General features: G+C 45.9%; 1 protein-coding gene across 1 annotated transcript in view; it reads right to left on the reverse strand.

The window, feature by feature from the left end:
• LOC122813330 overlaps positions 1–27,923 on the reverse strand; it is a 1,602,747-nt gene that overhangs the window by 470,169 nt on the left and 1,104,655 nt on the right. The window contains exon 6 of the mRNA XM_044085591.1: positions 7,859–7,994. Within this exon, the coding sequence (XP_043941526.1) occupies positions 7,859–7,994 (136 nt within the window). The remainder of the gene's footprint in view (positions 1–7,858; positions 7,995–27,923) is intronic.

Genomic DNA, 27,923 nt, shown 5'->3' on the forward strand with positions numbered 1-27,923 from the left:
TTTTGACTGGGGACTAGTTTGGATTTCTTTTCATTGACAGTGTACCCCAGGGAGGTTAGAATGTCCTTTACAAATGTCAGGTGCTGCAACAACTTTTCCTGACTGTCTGCCTAAATCAGGCAATCGTCCAAGTAGGGGTAAATTGGAATATTTCTTTGTCTGCAATAGGCAATGGCTGGGGCCAGGCATTTTGTGCAAACTCTGGGAGCAGTTGATAAGCTCAAGGGAAGTGCAGAGAACTGATAATGCATAGATCCTGCCCTGAAACGTAGATATTTCCTGCAGGAGTCCCTGATTGGGATGTGCAGATAGGCCTCCTTTAGGTCTAGGGTGGCTAACCAGGCATCTTTGGACAGCATAGGGAAAAGCTCCTGTAGGGTGAGGATTTTGAATTTTGGTACCACCAGGCAGGTGCTCAGAATGGATAGATCTAAGATTGGGCGCCAGGTGCCCTCTTTTCTAGGTAGCAGGAAAAGTCTGGAATAAAAATCTTGGCCTATCTGTTCTGTAGGAACAGGCTGAATTGCCCTTATGGAGAGCAGGGACTGAACTTGGTTTTGTGCCTCTGCCCACTGGTTTGGAGGAAGGTCTGGAACCCTTTTGGGGTTGGCAATGTGTGGAAATAAAATTTGTACCCTCTGAGATACTATGTTGAGAACCCATCGATCGTTGGTGATGGAGGTCCAGTTTTTTGCATGGTGGGCAAGTTTTCCTCCTAGGGGCATGCGCAATTGGGCAGAGGGGAGGGGAGGAGTTGAGAAGTCATTGTGAATTCTTTCCATAAGAAGGTGGCTTAGCACTCCCTGTTTTAGAAATGGAGGTACTCCATGGCTTAGATCTCTGCATACCCCGAGACTGTAGTCTGGGGGGGTCTGTTTCCCCTAGGTCTAGTTTGAGGTGGCCTTGAGGGAGCTGGAAAGGCCCAATATTTTGAGGGGCAATGCCTACTGAATCTTGGAGGTTGCAAAAAAATCTTTGACCGTCTGCATAGACTTAGCTTTTTCTTCCATCTTTTTTTAAAACCTCTTCTGCTTTGGTACCAAACAGATTGTCCTTGTTCAGAGATCCATCCGATAATTTTGATTTGACATGGTCTGGCAAGGTCTGCTCCTTAAGCCAGGCATGCCTTCTAAGTACAGAATCTGTGACTGCTGCCCTGCAAGATGCTTCTAGGGTGTCAAACCCACATTGCAGGGTATGCTTGGTGACGTGGCTTTCAGAATGCATAAGCTACTGTAATTCTTTATTTTCTGCACAGTCAGGGAAGGTAGATAATTTTTGCTTAATAAGTTCCAAAGTATATTGCTGGTATTTCAGCATGTGGAACTGACAATTTAATGCTCTGATCGCAAGAGTTGCAGAGGTGTGTACTTTTTTACCCCTCTGTCTAAAGCTCGGGAATCCCTGTCCGAGGGGGTGGGATTCTTAGCTGAAATTGCTTTTATTCCTTTAGGTCCTTGGGAGATGACCTCTGAGTCAGCAGTAGGATTTTTGTAAATAAATTTGTGTGAGTCAGGGACTCTGCAGTACCTGTCAGGTTTCCTGGGAGCAGGGGGTAAAGTATCATGAGTTAGACTGGATTCCATAAAGACATCATCCACAACATCCAGAACAGGAGGGATAGCTAAGGGTCTGTGCTATGGTAAATCTAAAAATTCCCTGAATCTCTTTTTGGACTGAGGATAATCCTGGCATTCCCAATGGAAATGCTCTCTCAAAGTATGTAGGGTTTCACCAAAAGAAAAATCCTCTGGAGGGGAGGCAGAAGGAATGGATTCCTTTGCATCTGAATCCTCATAGGCAGATAAGGGCATGTCTTCATAATCAGAAACCTCAAAGTCGTCGGACTCTTGCTCAAATAATGCTGCTGGGGACAAGTCTCATTCTTTTAGCAGGGGAAGGCTGGCTTCCCCTAATCAGCATGATAAGGTCTTCCGCCTTTTTAAGCATCTGTGATTGTGGCAAGGAAGCAGGGGCTTGCATTAGGGTCATCGTTTTTTTTTAGGCGTAGCTCGTACTCTTGACCTTAGAAACTCGGTAGTTTTAGAAAGAACTGAAGACACGAAAGAAGTCATCGGTTTGTGTCGAATATCGGTAGTGCAAAGAACTTCCTCAGAAGCCGATTCCTGCACAGCAGCTCTGAACCCATCTAAGGTAGAGACATCTGCAGGATCTGTAGTCAAAGAAGAGTCTCGCTGCATACCGGACTCCGAACGGGTCTTGGTAACGGCCTGTGAATCCATCGAAGCGGGCATCAGGGGCTGCAAAAACGCCTTACTGAGTACCAATGAACTGGCGACTAGTTTAACGGAAGCGTCGGCAGTTTTGGACCTGCGCGATCTGTCTCTGTCTTTAGCCTTACGTTTTTTCTGAAAATCGGTAGTCGGATGGCTTACCGAAGCCATTTCTGAATACGGAGATCGAGAAGCAAAGTATTTAGCTACAATAAGGGCCTGACCACGAATAGTTTGGGCGTTGAACAAAGCACAAAACCGGCAGTGAGGTATGTCATGGTCTGGGCCTAAACAGGTGACGCAGCAAGAATGGAAATCTCGGTGTGGTATTTGCTTTCCATAGGTAAGACAATAGTTAACTTTTTCTCACATCAGTTAGAGCACGAAAAAAGGATCCCCAATGGAATACTTAGCTTTAGAAGACTTCAACTTCAATTTCGGAAATGAAAACTCAGGCAGCGGCCGACCGGCACTCATCCGAACTGTTTCTGCTTCAGGCTCCTCGGCAAGAAAGGCTGACATAAAAACAGGCAGCCGACGCCATTACACCACTGACGACCTGACGTCAGTCCTGAAGTGACAGCAACTGATGCAGAAATACTAAGCCTCTGGTATTCGGGCCGACTGAGGGCTACCCCTGGCAGGATAACCCAAGTGTGATGACTGCAACAGTGAAACACGAAGAACATCTTACCCAAACCTCAAAGGTCTCTCAAGTGCAGTCCTCAGAAGCTCCACATATAAACAAACAAGACAATTCCCATCACAACACATAAAGCCACATTTCATTGTGCCCTAACTACCAAGCCCATAATGTAAAAGCATTCCATGACCCAATATTCTGGTCATAGCAGACTCCAATGTGAGACACACTGATGTCCCTCTTACCAGGCTGGATAAGAGGAAGGTTACAGTTAGTTGCCAGTCAGGGCCAGGATTCGGCAGATCATGCAAGCACTCAGGTCACTTATTCCTAAGTACTAGTACAACTCAGTCATAGTCCATGTGGATGTGAATGGCCTGAGATGTACCTCCTTGGACTATATGGAAAGAGAAATGATTTCGCTCTCAGAAAGTGTGCCACAGGCAGGTAGGAACCTGGCATTGAGCAGCATTCTACCATCTCCAAGGATGATGCCACAATACCAGCAGACAATGGTCGACTTTAACAACTGACTTAGCTATTGGTGTCATTCCAAAGCGGTCCAATACCGGTCAGCCTAGGAGGATATGGTTGATAGGCCACTCTACTTTGCCAGGGATGGTCTTCACCTGTCACCTCTAGGCTTCTGGATTTTGGCCAAAACATTATCCATCCCTATAGTGCCTTTTTAGACACTGCCAAACAGTTAAACCTTCCAACATAATAAAACCTACTCAGGACAAGCTAAAGGTGTGAATGCTCAGTTCTAGGAGCCTCAATAAGAAACTGCACTCCCTGGAAGCTCTCCTAACCCTGGAGAATAGTCATGCATGTGCAGTTACTGAAACATGATTCAAAGCCAAGGAAAGCACTCCAGCAGTGCATGGGTATAATGCCTTTCATAAATTCCAACCACCCAATGAAAATGAAAGAGCTAAAGGTTGAAATATACCTATATACATAAAGGATAAACACAACTCAAGGCTGGTCAAACAATATGACATGCTTGAGCTACTCCATGTCCAACTAACCATGGTAAAAATCCATTACCATACTGAACTAGGAAACCCATACATCATACCTGAAGCTACTAGAATCACTCACCATCCAGCCCAATACCATACTCATGTCTGCTTTTAACTACCCCTCCGTTAATTGAGAGGCATACAGGACCACTAACATCAAATGCCATGGAGCAGCTAGCCTGCACTCCCACTAGGGGAAGAAATATCCTAGATCTGGTACTCACATATATGGGAGAGTGTTGCCCCCCCACCCCCATGTTATATCCTCACTATTATGATCAGATCATAAAGCGGTCTGTCTTGAAATAAAGGTAAAATTATTCCCCCCACCTAACCCGAAAAACTTTTAACAACTTCTCTAGGGTAAATTACCCCCTATTAAGAGACAGCATAGCTAGTTTCCAGCTCCTCCAAATCCAGAAAACACAGAAACCTATGGAGAGGCATACACAAAAGTCCTGTATGACCATATAAACAACTGCATAAAAATGGCACTAATAGATCGAAATAAACCCAGTTCAAACTGCAAACACAAGCCACCCTGGTGGACTTCTAGTATTAATAGGATGTACAACAAAAAAAAGACAATCCTGTTGAAAGCGAAATAAGTCCCTCATTAGTCTAAACAAGTGAATCAGGGTACTAGTCAAGTCTCTAAAAGCAGACTTTGAGGTAAAAATAGCCTCCAAAGCTAAGGATAACCACAAGGCATTTTTCAGTTATGTTCGCAATCTTAGGGGCAGCACCCAGCAATGCGCAGAAACAGTTGTAGATGGCATCACCTATACTCAGCTGGAAGATATGGCAAATCTGCTGGCCAACAAATTCAGCTCAAACTTCACCTCCCCATCATCCCCAGTTCTCCCAAAAAAATACCCTCCACCACCAATTATCATCAAAGAACAGGTTGCCACTGTGCTCTCTAAAGCCAACGACACTGCTTCAATAGGGCCTGTCAATATACCAGGTTGCCTCTTAAAATAGCTTAAATCAGGACTTATCAGGCTCATTAGGATCTCTGGTTAATCTGGTTAAGGGTCTATGGTTAATCATCGAAAGGAATAACCATCATATATCACATCATCAAATGCAAAGTATTGAAACTCCATCCATCGAAAGAGCACTTCATCGAACCTGTGAGACAGGGAAAGTAGCTAGTTGGCCAACACTAACCCGTTTCACTTCTCCTCACTGTAGTGCGATCTCGGAGCTGAAATATATAGTCATGTGGGGGTGTTTGGGGCGAAGCCACCCACATGGGTGAGTACTGCCGTCTGTGAGATAGGGATGTGTTGGTCACAGGTTTGATGAAGTGCATTTTCAATGGATGGAGTTTCGCTGCTTTGCATTTGATGATGTGCCGTTCGACAGTTATTCCTTTCGACGATTAACCATATGCCCGAAATCACAGACCCATTAATCAAGGCCATGGAAAGAATAATTATGGACCTGATAAATAATGACATAGGAGACCTCCAAACACTGGACCTGACCCAATTTGGCCTTGTCAAGGGCAGGTCATGCCTACTGAATCTGGTGGATTTCTTTGAGAAAGTCACTAAGGCCATGAATGAGGGTAAAATAGTGCATACTACCTACCTCAACCTGGCCAAGGCATTTGACACAATTCTACACTCAGTTATTATAAATACTCAAAAACTGAGCATAAATCCCTATGTTGCCAGATGGACTGCCACTGGCACGTGTGGTTAAAGTGGGTGAATCAAAACCAGTAAGAAGCCAATTACTAGTGGTGTGCCACAGGACTCAGTACTACGGCCACTACTGTTTGGAATATACTACTCAGAAATCAAGGCAAATGTGGAAGGCCTCTGGATGACAAAGTCTGTCAACGACTGCAAGCTGGGGGCAATCACTGAATCCCCCAATGATGTAAATATCCTCCAGGAGGGTCTAGATCAGACAAATGATTGGTGCCAGACCTATGGCCTAAAACTAAATGCAAAATATGCATTATCATACCCTTTGAGAAGTCAAATACCCCTGCAAATTACATCAATGGCATGCATCTTAGAGTGGACTCAGAGGTGAGAGATCTATGTACACAGATAGAAAGTAGGCTGAACTTTGATCACCATGTGTCCACAGGGTGAGGAAATCCTTTTATGTAGCACAACTTATAAGTAAAGTTATGGCATCCAGATCCAAGGAAATTATAGTCCTGTTGTACTCAGCCATTATTAGACCAATAATTAAGTACAGCATGCCACTTGGCATGTACTTGACTAGGCACTTAAGAACGGACTTAACGACCTCAGAGGTTCCTCACAAAGAAAATACAGAGTGTAAATAACAAGAAATATATAGACAGACTAAAAACGCTATCCCTCTACTCTGTCTCCTACTGACTATTAAGGAGTGACCTATACCGTACCTACAAGGTACTCATAAATCCAGCACAGATGGAGCTGTTACACACTCGCAAGTCAAACAGCATGATGGTCACCTGATCTAGGGATCTAAACTTAGTCAGTGACTCAAAAAACATGCTGGAGAGACAGATATGTGTCTCAGAGATTGCCCCTTCTTTGGAACAGGATTCCTGTTCACGTTAAGCACAGCTCTTCCCTAGCTCTCTTCAAACGCAATTTGGATCAACGTATAGGGAATTGCAAATTTACATCTGGGGTAGTGCCTAGTCTCTTATGGACAAGGGCAATCTGTAAGATACTCAATGCACAAGCACAAATCCATGCCATTCTCTTGCCCCTAGTAGGGCCATATACTGGATAAAATTGGGCTATACTGGCTAGGCTTGGAAGGGCCTTTACGCCGTTAGCCTAGTAATCTCCTATGAACCTATATGTATATGTGTGTGTGTGTGTGTGTATATATATATAAATGCATATACTTTATATATATTATATATATATATATATATATATATATATATATATATATGGATTCACTTCAGAAGGTCGAAATACTGAAATCTCGAATTTCAGTATCTCGAGCCCAAGAAGTGGAATCCACAAAACAACGAAAACTAAAAACCGCGAAATTCAAAACCTCGAATACCGGAAGTTTTGAATTTCGTGGTTTTACTACACACACAGACACACACACACCATCCACCACACACAATCAATCTACTACATGAAAGCTGCGCCCCCTCACACTCCCCCTACTTAAATATTCTCACTCCGCGGTTGCACTACATACAAACACACACAAAACACCACCACACAAGCTACTTTCTCTTCGCATACACACATCACAGCAACAAAACACACTGACACACACACCACAGCCCCTAAAACCAAACCCCTAAACACACACACACACACACACACACACACACACACACACACACACACACACACACACACACACACACACACACACTTACCTGAATACATAACCACAGCAGAATTTTAGAAGCGTGAAATTCAAAACCTTCGGTATTCGAGGTTTTGAATTTTGCACTTCTAAACTTTCGTTATTATGTGGATTCAGCTTCTTGGGCTTGAAATACTGAAATTCGAGATTTCAGTATTTTGAGCTTCTGAACGGAACCATATATATATATATATATATATATATATATATATATATATATATATATATATATATATATATATATATATATATATATATATATGTATGTATATGCATACGTACATAGAGATAAAGGTATGTCTATTTTTGCGTGTGTGTTTATTTACAACACCTCAAAGCTGGATTTCACTTTAAGTAGAACAACAAAAAAATGATGATTGCAAGAAGTCCAGCATCTTTTACAGCTAGGCTGTCCTTTACTGATCACTGTATAAGACCATATGATATTATGGAAATCCACTGAAGAGTTCTGGCTAGGAGACTGACATTAAGTGTTTCTATATACCAATCATATAATAATTTCTAGAAGTATTATCCTTATAATTAACATACTCATGTACGCATTTATTCAGATAATCATCTGTCAAACTACCTACCTGCAAAGGCATTTCTTCTTATGCTAGCATCTGTGAAAGTGCACCAGTGTGAGGAGTCAGAATATTCAAGGGCAGCACCAATGTGAGCACGGCTATTCTCTTCCCATGATGGAATGAAGTGACTCACTTTTTCAACCTGTTAGCAGAACACACAAATAATCCACCATGCTGATATTACCGAATTTCAAAACTTATAAATGTCACAATGTGTTCTACATTTGAAATACCCACTATAAATGCATACTGGCTCCTAAGCATGTTCCCAAATGGATGCTACAATCCTGAGAGATATTACTCTGTGTAATGTGTAACACCAAAGCAACAGGCCCTCTTTTTGCAATATTATTTTGAGATTTTCCAAAACATAGAAAGAACAAAATATGGGAAAAAAAAAACTAACTTAAAAAACAGTTTTAAACAAGCTATTTACAATATTTACATATAGAAATAAGGATACAATTAAAAATGTTGGTCCATTCAATTCAACCAATAGAAGTAAACTCCACATGCTCAAAAGGTAAGATGTAGAAAATTTAAATGAAGTGTCATGGTAGGTTTTGCATTTACAGTTCAGTAGCTATTGACATAGGAATGAGGGACGGGGAAGACGAGAGGAAATAAGATATACTAATATCAATACTTATATCAATATTAATATTAAATAATTGGCTTAGATTTTGGTGCCATTCAAAGGGAGCCCAATATTTGTCAACTTGGGAGGGTATGATTGACAGACTGCTTCACCTGGAATGGCCTGCATCTGACCCATCTAGGATTTTGATCATTGGCAAAGGCATTCTCCAGCCCAACAGAGTCTTTTTAGGTAATGGTACCCGGTAAACCTAGTAACATAACAAAACAAGGAAAGGAAAATACGAAGTTGTGGCTAAACAGGAAGCTCCACTTTCTACAACCTCTTCCCACCCTGGAGGACATTAACGTCTATGCAGTGACTGAGACATGGTTTATAACAATGGAGAGCACTCTGGCTGTGCAGGGCTATAACAACTTTCACTCATTTAGACTAGCTACTGCCCAAGAGGGGGAAAAGGTGGTGTCTCAATCTACATTCAAAAGACACTGTCATTAAGGCCAGTAAAGCAGCATGATGCACTAGAGCTTCTTCATGTCCAAATAACCACCAGAAACATCCTGCGCCATACATTATCTAGCTACAGAACTCCCGCTATAAACAGAAGAAAGCCACAACATCTATCTACAGAAACTAGAATCACTCAGTATTAAACCCAATACCATTTTCCTAGGTGATCTAAACTACTCAACTATAGACAGGGAAACCTAGACCACTACTAGTGCACAAGCACAGAGTTTCCTGAGCTTTCTCAATACAAATTCTCTGGAACAATTAGAGTACCCACTACGGGGAATAACATTTTTGATCTTGTCATTACTATAATGGCAGAATCTTGAACCATCCCTTGTTAGGTCTGACCACAAAGCAGCCTCCTTCGAAATAAATATGAAACCAGACATTCCTTCCACACAAGGTACCCTTGGAAATTTCTTTAAGACAAGCTACCTACTCCTAAGTGATTCATATGCAAACTTCATGCAGGATCATAGGATGTTACTAGGCTAATGGCCCTAGGGCCCTTACAAGCCTCGCCAAGTTCTACCCTTATCTCCACAATCATAGGATCATATGATATTACTAGGCTATCGACCCAGAGGTCATTTTAAGCCTAGCTGTTTCAACCCAATGTAATACCGTAGAAGTACTAGTCAATACCCAAGACTACATTTAGTGATGACTGCCCATTTCCAGTAGGGTTGTGGGCACTATCCCCAGTAAGAATTTACGGTGTCCCATCCAGTCATCCAGGTTCCACTTGAACAGTGTCATAGAAGTGCTTTGTTTCACATGAATTGGTAGCCTGTTCCAAAGACTTGGTGTCGCTGGGAGATAAATCTGTCCCCTCCAGCATGCCCTACTTAAGTCGCAGGCCATATTTAAGTCCCTGGAATGGGTAGCCCTAGACCCATTTGATTTATGGATATGCAGCAAGTTCATTAGATTTGGGTCTTGAGTTGCTCTGTAGGCCAGGTATAAGTCCACCTCAGAAGTCTATATGACACAGAGTACAGTGACAGGAAAAGTACAGTTTTGTACCTACCATAAATGTAGATGTCCGATAGACATGCAACTGCAGTCATAACATGTGGGTTGTCCTGCCTCAGGCAGCCCTCGGTCGGCCGGATTCCAAAGTCTGGGTCCGACGTCGGCTGATGTCGCATTTCTCTCCGACGTCAGAGCGGCTGGAGTACATAAGCATCAGCTGACGCCATTTTCTTCAGTGTTTCTTGCCCCAGATGCCAGGTGCCCTCCAAGGAAGGCTGTAATCAAATTGGAAGACAAAAACAGGATTCCAAACAAATAAATGAGCAATAAAACAAATACACCATAACAGATATCCCCAGCTAAGAGTAACAGGGATAGGAGTGGACCCTAGGCATAGAGGGGTATGGAGGGAGGGAAAATCCAACTGCAGTTGCATGTCTATCGGACATCTACATTTATGGTAGGTACAAAACTGTACTATGTCCTTCAAGAATGCAACTGCAGTCATAACATGTGGGTAGAATACCATAGCTTAGCTGGGGGAGGAGGAATGCTCTAGGAAAAAGATGATGTGGCAATCAAACCCTGCAGGACTGCTGAAGCAAAGCCTGCTCTGGATCTGGAGTATAGAGGGAGATTGTAGTGTTTGGAGAATGTATGCACGGAGCTCCATGTAGCAGCTTCTAGAATGTCCTTGGTAGGCACCCCTCTTAAGAATGCTGTAGAGGTGGCTGTAGCTCTGGTGGAATGTGGTCTGACATTAGCTGGAACAGTCTTCCCATGAAAGGAATAACAGAATCTGATGCAATGTCCAATCCATTTAGAAATAGTCTGTTTTGAAATTGCTTTTGCTTGGACTGCAGGGGCGTAAGCTACAAAAAGTTGTTCAGACTTCCTACTGGCCTTGGTTCTGTCCAGGTAGTATCGAAGTTGTCTGTGAATGTCCAAGGTATGCAACAGTCTTTCCCCCTTATTCTCAGGATTGGGGAAGAAAGCAGGCAGATGAATGGCTTGATTTAAAGAAACCCTAGATACCACCTTTGGCATAAAAGTAGGGTTGGTCCTTAATGAAACCCTGTCTCTATGAAAAATAATAAAGGGTGGTATTGCCATTAGGGCCTGTAGCTCGAAACTCTTCTTGCTGAGGTAATTGCCAACAGGAAAGCTGTCTTCCATGAGAGAAATTGTAAGTCAACTGAAGCTGCTGGCTCAAATGGAGGTAGAGTCAGTTTTTCTAAGACAAAATTGAGGTCCCAGGCTGGCACTGGGGCCTTTCTTGGTGGCTTAATGTTCTTGATTCCCTGAGGAATTGCCTTAGTAAGGGGTGAGAAAAACAGGAGGATCAGTGTTGTATCTAGCTGAAATAGCAGATGCATGTATCTTTATGGAAGAATATGAGAGGCCGTTCTTTAACATATCTGCCAAATATTCCAAGATGAGTGGGATGTTCAACAATGATGCATCATGTCCCTTGCTGGTATTCCAATTGCTGAATCTTTTCCACTTTGCTAAGTAGACCTTCCTGGTGGATGGTCTTCGAGCCTCTGTTAGTATCCGCTGAACTTCCTTGGAGAGAGATAAGCTGAAGTTATTTATGGGATCTCCCAGGCTGTTAGCTGCAGTGTCTGAAGATTTGGATGCAGTGTTTCGAAATTGTGTTGAGTTAAAAGTAGAGGCCACTGGGGGAGGGCCCACCTCCTGGTGTGACATATGCTCCGTAGTAGTGGGTACCAGTGTTGTCTTGGCCAGTCCGAGCTATTATGATTCCCTTGGGCTTCTCTGCTTTGATCTTTAGTAATACTGAGGTCATCAGTGGCAGAGGTGGGAATGCATAGATTGCTAGGGAGTTCCAGTTGAATGAGAGGGCATCTATTTTCCAAGCTTTTGGGTGGTATGTCCTTGTGCAAAATTTTGGTAGAAGATGGTTGAGGTGAGAGGCAAATAGGTCCACTTCTGGCTTGCCCCATGTCGAAGTGATTTGTCTGAAGGCCTTCGGATGTAACCTCCACTCGTATGGATCTGTGAAATTCCTGCTTAGGCTGTCCGCCAACACATTGTCTTTTCCTGGAACAAACTGGGATTGTAACTGGATGTTTAGGCTCAGTGATTTCTCCCAAAGCTGCATTGTCAGTCTGCAAAGGGGTAAGAGTGGGTGCCCCCCTGCTTGTTTATGTACCACATCACAGTGGTGTTGTCTGTCCGTATCATTAAATGGCCTTGCTGGAGTTGGTGTTGAAAGGCCTCGATGGCATGCATTACTGCCAGCATTTCCTTTTGGTTTATATGCAGATGTGTTTCCTTTGGAGACCATTGTCCTTGTATACACCTGCCTTCCATGTGCGCCCCCCATCCAAGGTCTGAGGCGTCTGTAGTCATGGTCTGTGTTATCTGTGGTTTTTTGAATGACATACCTGTGTTTGCCTGGCTCACCGAGGCCCACCACAGGAATTCCTTTTGTAGGCATGGAATGAGTGGTATGATTGTCTCCAAGTTGTTGCTGTGTTGGGACCAAAGGCTTTTTAGGTACCATTGAAGCTTTCTCATATGCAGTCTTGCTAATGGAACCAGGAGAATGCAGGATGCCATGTAACCCAGGGCCTGTAGGAATCTCCTTGCAGTCATCTGGGTGAGTTTTGCTAAACCTTTGAAGTAATGAGTTAACTTCTCTTGCTTGTCTTCTGTCAGGTAAGCCATCTGAGAGGCTGTGTCTAGTTTGGCTCCTAAGATGATTGTTTGCTGGGATGGCTGCAGTCTTGACTTTTGGAAGTTGACTGTGTATCCCAGAGCTTGAAGTAATCGTATGACATAATCCAGGTTTTTTGTCAACATCACTTTGTCGTCCGCTTGTATGAGGCAGTCGTCCAGGTACGGGTAAATTTGTATACCCTGGAGCCTGCAATGAGCAATTACTGAAGCCAGGCATTTTGTAAATACTCTGGGCAGTAGATAAGCCAAATGGCAATGCTGAGAATTGATAATGCTCTGGCCCTGCAAGAAATCTGAGGTATCTTCTGCAGCTGTGTCTGATAGGGACATGCAGGTATGCCTCCTTGAGGTCCAGAGTAATCAGCCACGACCCCTTGCCCAGCATGGGAAGGAGTTGCTGTAGAGTCAGCATTTTGAACTTTGGTACTATGAGAAATGTGTTTAATGCGGACAAGTCCAGTATTGGTCTCCATTGAGATTCTTTTCTTGGAACAAGGAACAGTCTTGAGTAAAACCCTGGTCTTGTTCTTGTTGTGGAACTCTTTCTATTGCTTTCATTCGAGTCAGCAGAGTGATTTGCTTGATAGCCTCTGCCCTCTGATTTTGTGGTAGGTTTGGCATGCCTTGTTTTCTTGGTAAGGTATGAAAATGAAACCTGTACCCTCGGTCTATAATGTCCAAAATCCATTTGTCCTTTGTCAGTCTGTGCCAGTTTTCTGCAAACAGAGATAATTTCCCGCCCAAGGGAGCTTCTAGTTGTTCCCTGGTAGGCGGCAGTAGAGGAAAGTCATTGAGATTGTGGTTGTGGGGCAGGTGAAACCCCTGCGTCACTTCTTTGGTTTCCTGGCTGCCATTGTCGTCCCCTGTAAGGGCCTCTGTATTGGCCTCTTCCTCGGCCACGTCTGTTCTTACCCCTTTGAAACTTTTCTGGATTAGGAAAGGCCCAGTTACTTGAAGGCCAATTCCTACTGAATCTGGGGGGCTGAACCTGGAGGAAATCTTTCACAGTCTGAACTGATTTTGCTTTTTCTTCGATGGTCTTTAACACATCCTTAGCATTTGCACCAAAAAGCTTGTTCTTTTCCAAAGGTGCATCCAGAAGTTTTGCTTTTACATGATCTGGTAGAGGTTGATCTTTTAACCAAGCATGTCTACGAATGACTGCCCCTGTCATAGCTGCCCTACATGAAGCTTCCAGTGCATCATATCCACCCTGCAGGAAGTGATTGCTTACTTGCTGAGTGTTATGTACAGCTTCCTGCAAAGACTTCCTGTCTAAAGGATCAGGAGAGGCTAATGTTTTTTGCAAATCTTCTAACAGATAATCCTGATATTGTAACATAAGAAAAAGGCAATTTAAAGCTCTCATAGATAAGGTAGTGGATGTGTAAACCTTTTTGCCCCATCTCTCTAATGACCTAGCTTCCCTGTTGGAGGGCAAAGGATTTTTTGAGGTGGAGGCTGAAACTCCTTTAGGCCCCTATGAAATAGTTTCCAAATCAGCAGAATGGGCCCTGAATAAATGGGAATGAGATTCTGGGACCCTGTAATACCTGTCTGGCTTGGCTGGAGCAGGAGGAAGAGAATCAGGGGTAGCACTAGAGTCAGAATACAAATCATCCAGAACATCAAGTACAGGAGGAATAGCTAAGGGCCTGTGCTGAGGCTTCTTAAGGAAAGTCCTAAGGCGTTTCCTAGAATCAAAATATTCCTGACCCTGCCACTTGAAATGTTCCCTCATGGTGTGCAGAACTTCCCCAAAAGAAATATCCTCAGGAGGGGAGGCCGAGGGGATGGAATCTTCTGCATCCGAGTCCTCATAGGTCTGGAAGAGCTCTTCCTGGCTATCTGAGTGGACAGAGCCCTCAGAATCTTCATCTGAAGGAGTAGGGTCAGAGGGTTCAACCCGGGGCCTTTTATCAGGAGGAGGCTGGGATCCTCTCTCAGGATGGGCCTGTGAACCTCTAATCATGGAAATCAAATCAGCAGCCATGGACATAATTTGTGTCTCTGGAGTCGGCTGAGGTAAGGATTTAGAAGTAATATGCTTTGTTTTGCTGGCTGCCTTAGCCCTAGTGTAGGCCTTAATAGACATGGCCATAGGGGGCCTGGCAGCTCCACGTGCAGGAGTGACCTTGTCTACAGCAATGGTCTCGGGCATTTCCTCGGTTTCAGTATCCGGAGGAAAATCTATAACTGGCGTCGGAGTAATGTCCGGAATCGGAGTTGTCGGTAATGCGGTGTCTTTGGTTCGGAGCGGTGGAGAGACCGTCTCAGAGGGAACCGGAGCACTTGCGCTAGGTTTTGGCGTGGAGTCGGTGGTAGACGCGGGCCGAGGATGTCGGTCCCGGTCTTTTCGCTTTTTGGGAGTTTGCGATGTCGGAAGATCCAACGGCATGGTGTAAGCAAAATTATCGCTGAAAAAATCTTCAGCGAACTCCGCCCAGCGCCTGAGAGTGCGCGTGTTGAAGCGAGCACAGGCTACACAGGCCGAGACGTCGTGGTCTGGGCCCAGGCAAGGGAGGCAGTAAGAGTGGAAATCCTTATGAGGTATTTGTTTACCACAAGAAAGACAATTGTTAACTTTTTCAGAAATTTCTGACATCGGCTGAGACAAGAAAAGGTCCCCAACGGGGTACTTAGCTTTTTTGATGACTTCGGTATCGTAGAATACAGGAGCTGACCGACCGGCACTTGCGAACTGCTTCTGCTTCGGGCACCGCGCGGCAAGAAAGACTGGAGAAAATGGCTTCGGCTGATGCTTATGTACTCCAGCCGCTCTGACGTCGGAGAGAAATGCAACATCAGCCGACATCAGACCCAGACTTTGGAATCCGGCCGACCGAGGGCTGCCTGAGGCAGGACAACCCACATGTTATGACTGCTGTTGCATTCTTGAAGGACATCTTAGTTGGTCCATGTAAGGCACATATGCTGGAGGCCCTTGATCTTCTTTGTTAGAAACCTCTGACGTCTCTCCAATTGCTGTAGATGCTTAGTACAGTACATACCAAATGGGGCATTATACTCAGTTATGGGTTGAATATGTGCCAAGTACAGGAGGGTTATAACTTCTTTTGCTCTTGAGGTGATGTCTTTACTAATCAAGTGAATTACCTGGAAAGTTTTCCTTACAAAAGTAGACACGTGGTGGTCGAAGTTAATTACAAGGTCAACATGTGATTCCAGGTCCCTTACCACTTCATGGGTACTTTGGGTATTGTTGTTGATCTGATAGTGTGAAGGGACATTGTTTGTGCTGAAGGGAATGATGATGTATTTCTTCGCATTCAGTTTCACACCATGACTAATACACCAGTTGTTGGTCTGTGTGAGACCCTCCTGGAGTATACTGACATCATATGGGGATTCAGTGACTGTACCTAGTTTGCAGTCATCTGCAAACTTGTTCAGTCACAACCCTTTAGTTTTGACCTGAACGTCTGAGAAGTATATACCAAAGAGGAAGGGGCCTAGCCCAGCACTGCCCCGTGTGGCACCCTGCTGGTAACAGGTCTGCTGGTTGATGTGGAGTCACCCACTTTGATAGTGTGTGTCCGGTGTGTGAGCCAGTTGACAACCTATCTTACAAGAAAGGGGTTTACACTTAGTTTGCTAAGTTTATTGATAATGCCTGAATGTGGGATTGTGTCGAAAGCCTTTGCCAAGTCGATATATGCTCTGTGCACATATTAGCTCTCATCAATGGCCTTGGTGACACTTTCAAAGAAATCCACCAGATTTAACAGACAAGATCTGCCCTTCACAAAGCTGAATTGGGTAGGATCCAGGGTTTGGAGATCACCTATGTCTTTACTTATGAGGTCCATAATAATACATTCCACGGCCTTACTGATGAGGCAAGTCGGGCTTATGGGTCTGTAATTCCCCAGGTGTGTTGCTAAGACACCTTTGTGGAAAGAAATAACAGTAGCTGTTCTCCATTCCACAGGAACAAAACCTGTTATTTGCCTGTTAAGACTGAGGAGGGTGTTTTCCATTGTTGGGCCCTTGTCTTAGTTTTCTTGGAGGGCAACGTTTTGTGTTTATTGTAGTTTGTTGATTTTGGAAGTCCACCATAGCAGCCTGATTTTACTTGGGGCTCTGGATTTGATTCTATCTGGTACAGCCCAGTTTATACACTTATGCAAGTGTCTGCACAGAGCCTTAGTGTAAGCTTTGGCATAGTTACCACTTTCAGCTTGGGGTGGGGCTTGGAATGCATTTATACCTTCACCTAGGAGGGTACAGTTTGCCTTGGTGAACTTTTTTAGTCTGATTTCATCCTTCGTGAGTTCTGGTGTTAGTGTCAGTTCGAAGGTGACCGATTTGTGGTTGGAGATCCAACAACTGCAATACTGCACCTGCTTGACATGCTGGTGAGGACCAGACCTAGAATGTTTGCTCCTCTTGTCAGGCTATGGACAATTTGCTCCAAGGTTTTTGAATTCACACAGTCAAGGAACGTTTATGCTGGCGTGTTGGGTCTGGAGTATGTTTCCCAGTTGATGGTGGGATAATTGAAATCCCCCATAACCACTATGTTCTGTAAAGATGGAATTATCAACAGTTTGGTTAAGTAGGCTTCATGGATGTCGTGATCTATGGAGGGGGATCTATAACTGGCTAGGACTTGAATAGGGGGTCTTACCCACCGTAACCTGGACCTGGAGTAACTCCATGGAGTTGTCCTGTCTAACTACAGGGGATGTGAATTTATCTTTAATACAAGCTGAAACAGCGCCTCCTTTCGTTTTCACCCATTCATTTTGTGGTCTAAATGTGTGGAAGGCATTGTAACCTTGCAGGGCAGGGGTACTCTCTTAGGCCATAAACCAGGTTTCGGTGACTGCACAGACATCTAATCTTCTATGGATAGAAGTGCTTGCAGGAAGTACAGTTTTTGGTTTAAGCGCCTAACATTTAGCAGCATGACCCTTATTTTATTCTGATTGGTTGATTCCAAGTCAGTAATGCTGTTTGAGACCTTGCCTAAAAAAGGCACTAAGGGGGAGGCAAGGGCCTCTGCCAGCAGCTGAAAACCTAAGGGTGGCAGGTGCAAACCATCTCTGGCAAAGCAGCGAGGTTTGTCGACCATGGCTTCCCAGGCAGACAGGAACTGGATCCCCTTGGAATGACACCAAAAACTAAGCCAACTGCTTAAATCAATCATTTTTTGTTTATACTGTGGCATCATTCTAGGTGAGGATAGTATGCTGCTCGAGGCTAGGGACATACCTGCCTAGGACATACACTCAGAGAGCTCGACCATGTCTCTCTTCATATAGTACAGCAAGATACATCTGAGGTCATTCACACCAACATAAACTATGACAGCGCCATAACTGTACCTGTTGCTGAGAGACCTGAGTGCATGTATGATTTGGTGAATCCTAGCACCGGACAGGCAGATGACCGTGACTTTCTCCTTGTCCAACCTGGTGAGTGGGACATCTGTGTGTCTCTCTCTTGCATCTCCAATGACAAAAAACTTGTTTTTTGAGTGTTATGCCTTACAGGCTTGGTGGGTGAGACACTAGTGTTGGTATGTGTCATGGGTGCCATGGAGACTGTGTTAGTTGTAGCAGACTTGTGTTCTGGAGGTCTTTGGGGTTTCGGTAAGTTTTTTGAGAGAACCTCCATGTATGTGGATTTACATGCTTGATGCATACTGTGTGTTTCAATAGTGGTATGTGTATGAGTAGTGGTGCTATGTGAATATGTAGTGGTAAGTGACTGGACAACCTTCTCCGTGTTACTGGTTTGAGTGAGTGAGAGAGAGAGAGAGCATGGATTCTAGATTCTTGGTGTAAATACATCTCTCACACTCTGTACTACACTGTGTTATTTGTACAGGGTTGTCTGTGTACATGAGGCAATTGCTACACTGCCTCAAGAGACCCAAGCCAACAATGCTAGCAGGAGAAAAAAGGGTAGTCCAACTGTCCATAATGCTAGGTTGAAGACTGTTGTTACTAGGGGTGGCTTTTTCATAAACAATTACAGAGGAACTTGGTGAACAAGAAGTTATGTACTCACCATAACGTTCGATGTATGTAGTCCATCTCGCCTCACATTCTTACTCGCGGTTCGGAGCAGAGTATCGGCTCCAACTTGGCCAACTTTTATTTACTAGCTCGAAGTCTCTCATTGGCTGGGCCAAGCAGGTATCCCATGCTGCACTGCGCCATAACCCCAGATCTAGTTTGCTATAAATCCAACAATCACACCTCATGCATAACAACAATACAATAAGGTAGAGAACACTATCAAGGGGAATAGGAAAAAACAAAGTACCATTGAAGGGTACTGTAGCACCAATCCTAACCTCCAGATCCTCCAGGAAGGGGGCAGGTGGGAGGGTACGTAAGAATGTGAGGCGAGATGGACTACATACATCGAACGTTATGGTGAGTACATAACTTCTTGATGTTATGTAGTCCAATCTCGCCTACATTCTTACTCGTGGGACAGCGTCCCCAGCACCTCTATCCTGGGAGGCTCAAAGGAAGATACTCCTGAGGACTGTGGAACCAAAGGAAGCCTGGCCCCTAGAAGCCACATCTAGTTTATAATGAGTAATAAAGGTGTGCGGGGAAGCCCACGTGGCCGCAGCACCAAATATCATCCAAAGATAGTCTGGCATGGTATGTCAGAGACGCAGAAACAGCCCTGGTAGAGTGAGCCTTGACGGGGAACAGTAGATTTTTTCCCGCTGAAGAATAAATAAAGGAAATACAATTCGAAATCCATCTGGAAATGGTAACCTTGGAGATAGGGGAACCCAGTCTATTTTCTGAAAAGGAAACAAACAATTGGTCAGATTTTCGTAGGTGTTTGGTCCTGTGTAGATAGAATCGTAATTGTCTGTGCTCGTCCAGTTGATGAAATCTAAACTCTGCCTTGTTCGAGAATTGAGGGAAGAACACTGGCAGCTCAGTAGACTGATTGAGATTCACACTAGATGTTACCTTGGGAAGGAAGGACGGATTAGGTCTAAGAGAAACTCTGTCCTTATGAAAAATTAAATACGGGGGTTTGATGGAGAGAGGTTGAATCTCTCACACCCGTCTGGCTGATGTGATGGCTATTAGAAAGGCTGTCTTCCAGGAAAAAAACTTTAATTCACAGGTGGCAGCTGGCTCGAAAGGTGGAGAAGTAAGAGCTTGCAAAACAAAGTTTAGATCCCAAGGCATGATAAGTTCTGACACAGGAGGCCAGAGTAATAAGGTGCCCTTTAGAAAGGCCTTACAGAGTTTATGCGCCATAAGGGAAGGCTCATAGGAGGTATGAAAGTTTCAAATAGCCGCCAGCTGGACTTTAATGGTAGCGGGCGCAGAGCCCTGCTGAAAGAGCATGGACAAGAAATCCAAAACAGCAGCAATTGGGGCTGTGTAAGGGTCAATTCCTTGGGCATGAGCCCAAATAGAGAGAATCTCTTCCATTTTCTGGAATAAATCTTCCTAGTCGAAGACTTATGAGAAAATGTGCACCACCTCATGTGAAAAACGATGAAGTCTGACTAACGAAGGAAGTGGAGTAGCCAGGCTGTCAACCAGAGGGTCCGCAAGGAGGGATGGAACTGTCCCAACATGTGTGCCAGTAGGTCTGGTACTGGGTCCACAGCGAATGGATGGAGAAAGGAGAACCAGACCTGGCGAGGCCAGTGTGGGGCAATTAGAATCATCTTGTTTCCCAAGGATATGGCTTTCTGAATCACTCTTGGTAACAGAGGAAATGGAGGAAAGCATAGAGCAGACGGGAGGGCCAATTGTGGACTAGAGCGTCCCTGAGTGACTCCCCCTCTGGGGGGATCAGGGTGAAGTAGTTGCTGCATTTGGCATTGAGGGGATTGGCAAAAAGATCGCAGCAAGGCTGACCACACCTGCTGAAAATCTGTTCCGCAACCAGACGGTTCAGGGACTACTCGTAAGGCATCAGAATAGCTCTGCTCAGCCTGTCTGCTATCACATTGGCCTTCCCCGGAATGTGCGTTGCCACTAGAAAACGTTGGGAAGACACTGCCCACTGCCACACTCGCATGGCCTCTCTGCACAGGGGGTAAGATCTGGTTCCTCCTTGTTTGTTTAGATACCACACAACGGACATGTTGTCCGAGTGTATTGCAATCGTCCCCAGAGGAAGAGAGCTCTGAAGTGCCCGCAACGCCAGTAACACCGCTCTCATCTCCAAGACATTGATGTGCAGATGTATCTCGTGATCTTGCCACGTGCCTTGGACCGTCCTGACAAGATAATGCCCCCCCCATCTGGGAGGCGTCTGTGGTCATCGTGGCAACAGGTGACGGAGGAACAAACGGTTTCCCCTCGTCCAGATTGGTGGAGCACAGCCACCAACGGAGATCCTGTTTGCATCGGTCTGTGAGCAGGATCTGGTGGGAAAGGGGGAGTTTTTGGAGAGACCATTGGGCAAAGAGGAGCCATTGAAGAAGCCTCATCTGTAATTTCGCTAGAGGCACTAACATAATGGTAGCTGCCATGGTGCCCAGAAGCTGAAGAACCCATCTCGCCTGTACTTTCCTGAGGGGTAATAAAACGTGAACCTGATTTTGTAATACTGTGATCCTGTCGTGCGGCAAGAAGGCCCGCATTTGAACGGTGTCTAGCTCTGCGCCTATAAACGTGACATGCTGTGAGGGCAGCAAGGCAGATTTTTCCCAGTTCAATGTTATTCCTAGTCATTGACAGAGGGTAATGGTAGTGTCCCTGGCTCGGATGAGTAGATGCCTGGTGGGGGCGTTAAGGAGCCAGTCGTCCAGGTACGGAAACACCTGGAATCCTTGACGTCTCAGGTGAGCTGTCACCACCGCCAAACACTTGGTGAACACCCTGGGGCTGTGGTGAGACCAAAGGGCAAGGCATGAAACTGAAAATGACTGGCTCCCAGCCGGAAGCGTAGGTGACTCCTGGATGCCCTGTCCATTTTGATATGATAGTAAGCATCCTTGAGGTCGATGGAGCACATCCATACTTCTTTTTCCAGCAACAGAAAAACGGACTGAAGGGTGACCATTCGGAACTTGGACTTCAGAACGTAGTGGTTTAATCTGTGAGATCTAGAATGGGTCTTAGGTCCCCTGTTCTTTTTGGCACCAAAAAAGAGTCTTGAGTAAGTCCCTAATCCGATTTGGTCTGAGGGGACAGGTTGGATGACTCCCTTCTTTAGCAGCTTTGAAACCTCTAATGCTGCGTGATCCCTTTGACTGGGTGGAACATCTGGGATTCTCCTGACTGGAGGGGGGTCTGACGAAAAGGGGATGGCGTAACCTCCGGAAACTATTCGTAATACCCATTGAACCTGGGTGACGCTTTCCCAGGCTTCCAGGTACAACGATATGCAGCCCCCGACTGGCTCCGGAATAGCACAGTCGGGCAACACATCAGGAACGATGGTAGGAAGAACCGAGAAAGGAATCACGGTCTCCTAAGTTGCGGGGGCCTCCTCTGCCTCTAGGCCGACGTCTTCCAGAATAACCTCCCCCTCCTCTTCCTCTGGAGGGGGGCTCACTTTGTGCGGCCGGGAAAAACTTCTGCGATTTCTTGAACCACATCTTCCCTCCCCTCTGAGCCTTGGGTAAGGTCTCGAGGGAAGGGTAAAATTCACCCCTACAGCAGACAGTGTCTTTCACTCTTGCTCGCATCTGGTGAGGGTGTCTTTCACTTCGGTCCCAAAGAGCGAGGACCCATCAAAAGGAGCATCAGTGAAGGAAGACTTGAAGGCCTCCGCGAAATGACACAGGTGCAACCAGGCTTGCCTCCTGAGGGCTACTCCCGAACTGGCTGCCCTACTCTCCCCATCGGCTGCATATGATATGAGCCTCATGGACGAGTTGACAACAGAATTGAGGATAGACACCTGGGCATTAACCGTGTGCGCTATCGCCTCAGGTATGTTACCCGTTAGAGTATTTCTTACCTCCTTGAGGAGATCTCTCTGGAGCAGAGTAAAATGACAGAGGTAGTTCAGTGACTGTAGGGTGAAGGTCGCTGACGAGAGGGTACGCTCCCCGTACCGGTCCATGCTCCTAGACTCCTTGTTAGGAGGATGGACGGAGGAAAAAGACTCTGCTACTTCCTACTGTGTGACCGCTGCCACCACCATGGCATCTACAGAAACCCCTTTGGACAGAAACTCTTTCCCTGGGGGGGCAGAAAGAAACTTATTGGGCCTTTGGTGTACAAGTTCCACTGAATCAGGATTCTCCCACACCCTTCGACAAATTAAATCCAAGAGCTCGTCAAAGGGTGGAGATACCCAGGAGGCGGAGGGTTGAGCACTAAAGGCCTTGAGGAATACAGACTCCTCCTCAGAGGGGGTTTTGGACGGCCAGTCGCCTCTCTGTCTCAATATCTCCAGGATGTCGGAGAAAGAGACGTCATCAGAGGACGACTTGGGGGACCCCTCCGACTCCTCGAGGTCAGTATCAGAAGTTAGAGACTCGTCCTGGGAGTCTATGTGCTTCCTCTTGCACAATTTCGTTCTAGGGGGCTCCTCAGGCACAGACTCTGAGTGGCCCTCAGAAAGTTGGGGACCGCTCATGGGGGTATCCCCAGACCTTTGGGCTCCATCTACGGATATGGGGACGTCAAAGGCTCTAGCCGGGGTGGAAGGGGACGGAATGACCGATCCGGGTGATGTAACTGACGATCTGGCCAGTGCGCTCTGCATGGCCTCGAAGGCAGGTCCCCCCAAATCCGAGGACTGACCGGCCTCCGAGGCCATGACCGGGGTCCCCCGAACCGATGCGCTGAGAGGGAGGCTCGGAACCGACAGGTGTCCCGAAGTATCCCCCTCGGGCCCGACTGAGGAAACCCGAGTGCCAAACCCTGTGGACGGAGCCGACTGGGTTGGAGCCGACATCAGCACCGATAAACCCTTGAGGGGTATCGGAGCTGGTTCACGAGCATCACTCGGAGTGGAGCACTCCGGCTCCGAAGACAAGGAAGTGCTCGGAGGAGGAACCATCGACACAAGCATCGGGACAGGCTCCGGAGCTGACTGGGTCGGAGACGAGAATAATTTTGCCAACACCGGCGACTGCAGGAGCCTCTGTACCACCCTATCGACATCCAAATCAGAATGCCTGGAGGATTTGGAGGACAGGGAGGGATATTGGGATCTCCTCTTGTGAGAACCAAGCCTAACACTGGGCGACCGGCTCCAAATGGGTTCCAGTAAAATAGGAGCCGACGCCGATTCCAGTACTACAGATACCTCCTGCGGCCCCAAGGACAGAGGAGCCGAGGAGGTAGAGTCAAGTTTAAAAGTTTTCTCCGGTGGCTCCAAGGAGACAGACGGAGCCAGTGATCTCTTCTTCACCTTAGAAGCTTTAGACTTGGACTGAGAACTACAAGTCGAGTCTAAAGACTCCTCAAATGAAGGTTTTAGGAGTCCCTTCAATATTAGTTTATTTTTCCTCTCCTGGAGCACCCTCCGACTGAAGGTGTGACAGAAGCTACAAAACTCTTGCAAATGAATAGCTCCTAGGCAGTAAACACATACGGAACGCCCATCCGTAATGGACATTTTGTAACTACACTTGGAACATTTTTTAAAACTGGAAGGTTTATGTTCCTTCTGATCCTTAGACATCTTACACAACCAGACCACGAAAACAACCTAGCCGGAAAAAACAGTAAGGCGGGAAACTAGTGATCAGACTACACAAAGCAACCAAAGAACCTCCAAGTAAAAAAGAAGTTATGTCCTTACCATAACGTTCCATGTGGAGTGTTCATCTCGCCTTTGTTCTTACACATGGGTGTCGGAGCCGATCCTCGGCTCTGAGTCGGCCGCTTAGCAAAGCTCTGCATCGAGAAGAAGCTAGAGACCAACCTATCTCCCACAATTCCCTCTGCTTTTACCTCAGATCTAGTTTGCAAAACAACACCAGATCCAGCAACAATAATATATACATGCATACATACAAGGGGTGTAACTGAAAACCAGTAGCACAACAGGGAGAAACCAGTAGCGAGAGATCACCAGACCAGACCTCTAAACCGGACGTTCTTCCTGACCTGAGGGTGGGAGGGTGGGAATGTAAGAACAAAGGCGAGATGAACACTCCACATGGAACATTATGGTAAGGACATAACTTCTTTATGTGAGAGTGTTCAATCTCACCGTTTGTTCTTACACATGGGTAGCGTCCCTAGCTCCGTGACCCTGAGAGACTCACGGAAGAACGTTCCTGAGCACAGTGGAACCAAAGGTTGCCCTGTCCCTGGAAATCCTATCCACCTTATAATGAGTGATGAACGTATGTGGTTTAGACCAAGTGGCAGCCGAACAAATAGTGTCCAAAGGTAGGCGGGCTGCATGAGCCAAAGATGTGGAAACTGATCTAGTAGAATGTCCTTTTGGTTTGGTGGGCAAACTTTGATCAACAGCATCATAAACAAAGATAATACAATCAGATAGCCATTTGGAGAGAGTGCGCTTCGTTACTGCCATGCCCTTTTTGTTGTCTGCAAAGGCTATAAAGAGCTGGTCTGCTTTTCTATGATCTTTCGTTCTATCTAGATAGAATCTGAGTTGTCTATGAACATCCAACTTGTGCAACATATATTCTAGCTTATTGGAATGATTTCTGAAGAATGTGGGAAGTTCAATGGATTGGTTAATGTTGTTGACTGAACAAACCTTAGGGAGGAAAGAGGGGTTGGTGCGTAAAGATACCCTATCCGGGTGAAAAATTAAATATGGGTGTTTAATGGAAAGAGCTTGAAGTTCTGACACTCGTCTGGCTGAAGTGATAGCTACTAGAAAGAGAGTTTTCCAGGACAAGAATTTTAAAGAACAGGAAGAGGCTGGTTCAAAAGGTGGTAACATTAGCTGGGATAAAAGGAGGTTTAGATTCCACGGAGCTGTAGGAAATCTGACTGGTGGTCTAAGATGAAAGGATCTTTTCAAAAAGGCTTTACAAAGCCTATGAGCCATAACAGGTGCTCCAATCTCCCCTACATGAAAGTTAGAAATATCAGCCAACTGAACCCTCAAGGTGGCTGTCGAAGCTCCTTGGTGAAATAGCATGGATAGGAACTCTAAAACTTTGTTTAGCGGGGCTATTAAGGGATCTAAATGTTGTGCAGTAGCCCAGTGTACAAAACATTTCCACTTACTAGTGTAAATTTTTGTAGTGGAAGCCTTATGAGAGGCTACAAGAATGTTCTGAACCGCCGGAGAGAGAAGATCAGACCTGGCTAAGAAGGGAAGCGGAGCAGCCAAGCTGCTAATCTGAGGGACAGGAGCGATGGGTGGGGAGCTCCTGACGAATGAGTCAGTAGGTCTGGCACCGGGTCCAGGATCCAGGGCTCCCGTATTTGGTGTGCTTGAAGGAAGGGAAACCAAATTTGACGAGGCCAGAATGGGGCAATGAGAATTACAGTCCTTTCCAGATCCTTGGCTTTCTGGAGAAATCTCGGTATCAGAGGTATAGGGGGAAAAGCATACAGGAGACCTGGGGTCCAATCGTGAATCAGAGCGCCCCTGGGGACATCCCCTGGAGGGGGTAATAGGGCAAAGTAGCTTCTGCATTTGGCGTTCATTAGAGACGCAAACAGATCGCAGCAAGGCTGGCCCCACTTGCGGAATATCATGTCCGCTATTGTCTGGTTGAGGGACCACTCGTGAGGTAGCAGGATGGCTCTGCTCAACCTGTCCGCTATAACGCTGGATAACCCCGGGATGTGCGTTGCTGTCAGAAAGCGACCCGTGGACTCTGCCCATTGCCAAATTCTCATGGCCTCTCTGCATAAATGGTAAGATTTGGTTCCCCTTGTTTGTTTATGTACCAAACTACGGACATGTTGTCCGTTTGAACTGCAATGGTGCCCAGAGGTAGAAGGGAGAAAAAGTGTTGCAATGCTAGATACACTGCCCTCATCTCCAGGACATTGATGTGCAGGTTGTACTCTAGATTGGTCCATTCGCCTTGGACTGTCTGTCCCTGAAAGATGCCCCCCCACCCTATCAGGGAAGTGTCCGTGGTCACTGTGGCTGTTGGTGCGGGTAACACAAACGGTCTGCCACCGATGAGATTGCAATTCTGTAGCCACCAAGACAGGTGTGTTTTGCAGGTGTTTGTAATGTGAATTTTGTGCGTTAGCGGTAACTGTTGGAACGACCATTGTGCGAACAGTAGCCATTGGAGAACTCTCATGTGTAGTCTTCCCAAGGGAACTGCAATGAGGGAAGCTGACATGAGTCCCAAGACCTTCAGAACTAGTTTGGCTGGGGATTTCTTGGACAACAGAAGTAGAGATATGTGTTTCTGTAGGGAAGCTATTCTTTCTGGGGGGAGTCTTAGAAGCAAGGAACGGGTATCCAAATCTGCCCCTATGAAAGAAATATGCTGTGATGGCTGCAAGGCAGATTTTTCAAAATTTATCGAAATCCCTAGCTGAACACAAAGGCCGAGTGTGTAGTCCCTGGCCTGTATCAGTCGACGCTTGGTGGTGGCAGTAAGGAGCCAGTCATCCAGATACGGAAACACCCGGAATCCTAGTCGTCTCAAGTGAGACGCTACCACTGCCATGCATTTAGTGAAAACTCTGGGGGCTGAGGTTAGACCAAAGGGCAGGGCCCGAAACTGAAAGTGGCTGGCTCCCAGACGGAAGCGCAGGTGATCTCTGGACGCTCTGGCCATTTTGATGTGGTAGTATGCGTCCTTGAGATCTATTGAGCACATCCAGTTGTCCTTCTGTAAGAACGGAAGGATCGATTGAAGCGTGACCATCCAGAACTTTTCTTTCTTCACAAAGGTATTGAGATTGCTTAGGTCCAGAATTGGCCTCCAGTCCCCTGTCTTTTTTGGAACTAAAAAGAACCTTGAGTAAGTTCCAAATCCTCATTGGTCCGCCGGGACTGGTTGGATGACTTTTTTCTAGCAGCTTTGAAATTTCTATAGCTGCAGGTCCTCGCAGATGGGGCGGTACATCTGGGAATCTTTTCTGTGGTAACGGGGGAAATAGAAATGGGATTTTGTAACCTCTGGTAATAATGCTTTTTACCCATCTGTCTGAGGTAAGATTTTGCCAGGCCTGAGGGTATAAAGCTAAGCGACCCTCGACTGCCTCCAGAGCAGGACAGTCGGGCCTCCATTCAGGAGTGCTGGAAAGGATTGCCAGGGATGGTATCCCTGTCGCCTTGGTTCTGCGGACCCCCTCTGCCGCCGGGGCGACGTCTTCCACTTCTGCCCCCCCCTCTGCCACTGGAGGGGGCATCACCCTGTGTGCTTGGGAAAGAACCCTGGGG

The sequence above is a fragment of the Protopterus annectens genome, chromosome 10.part0 (assembly GCF_019279795.1).
Source record: "Protopterus annectens isolate FY-2018-M chromosome 10.part0, PAN1.0, whole genome shotgun sequence".
Classification (NCBI taxonomy): domain Eukaryota; kingdom Metazoa; phylum Chordata; order Ceratodontiformes; family Protopteridae; genus Protopterus; species Protopterus annectens.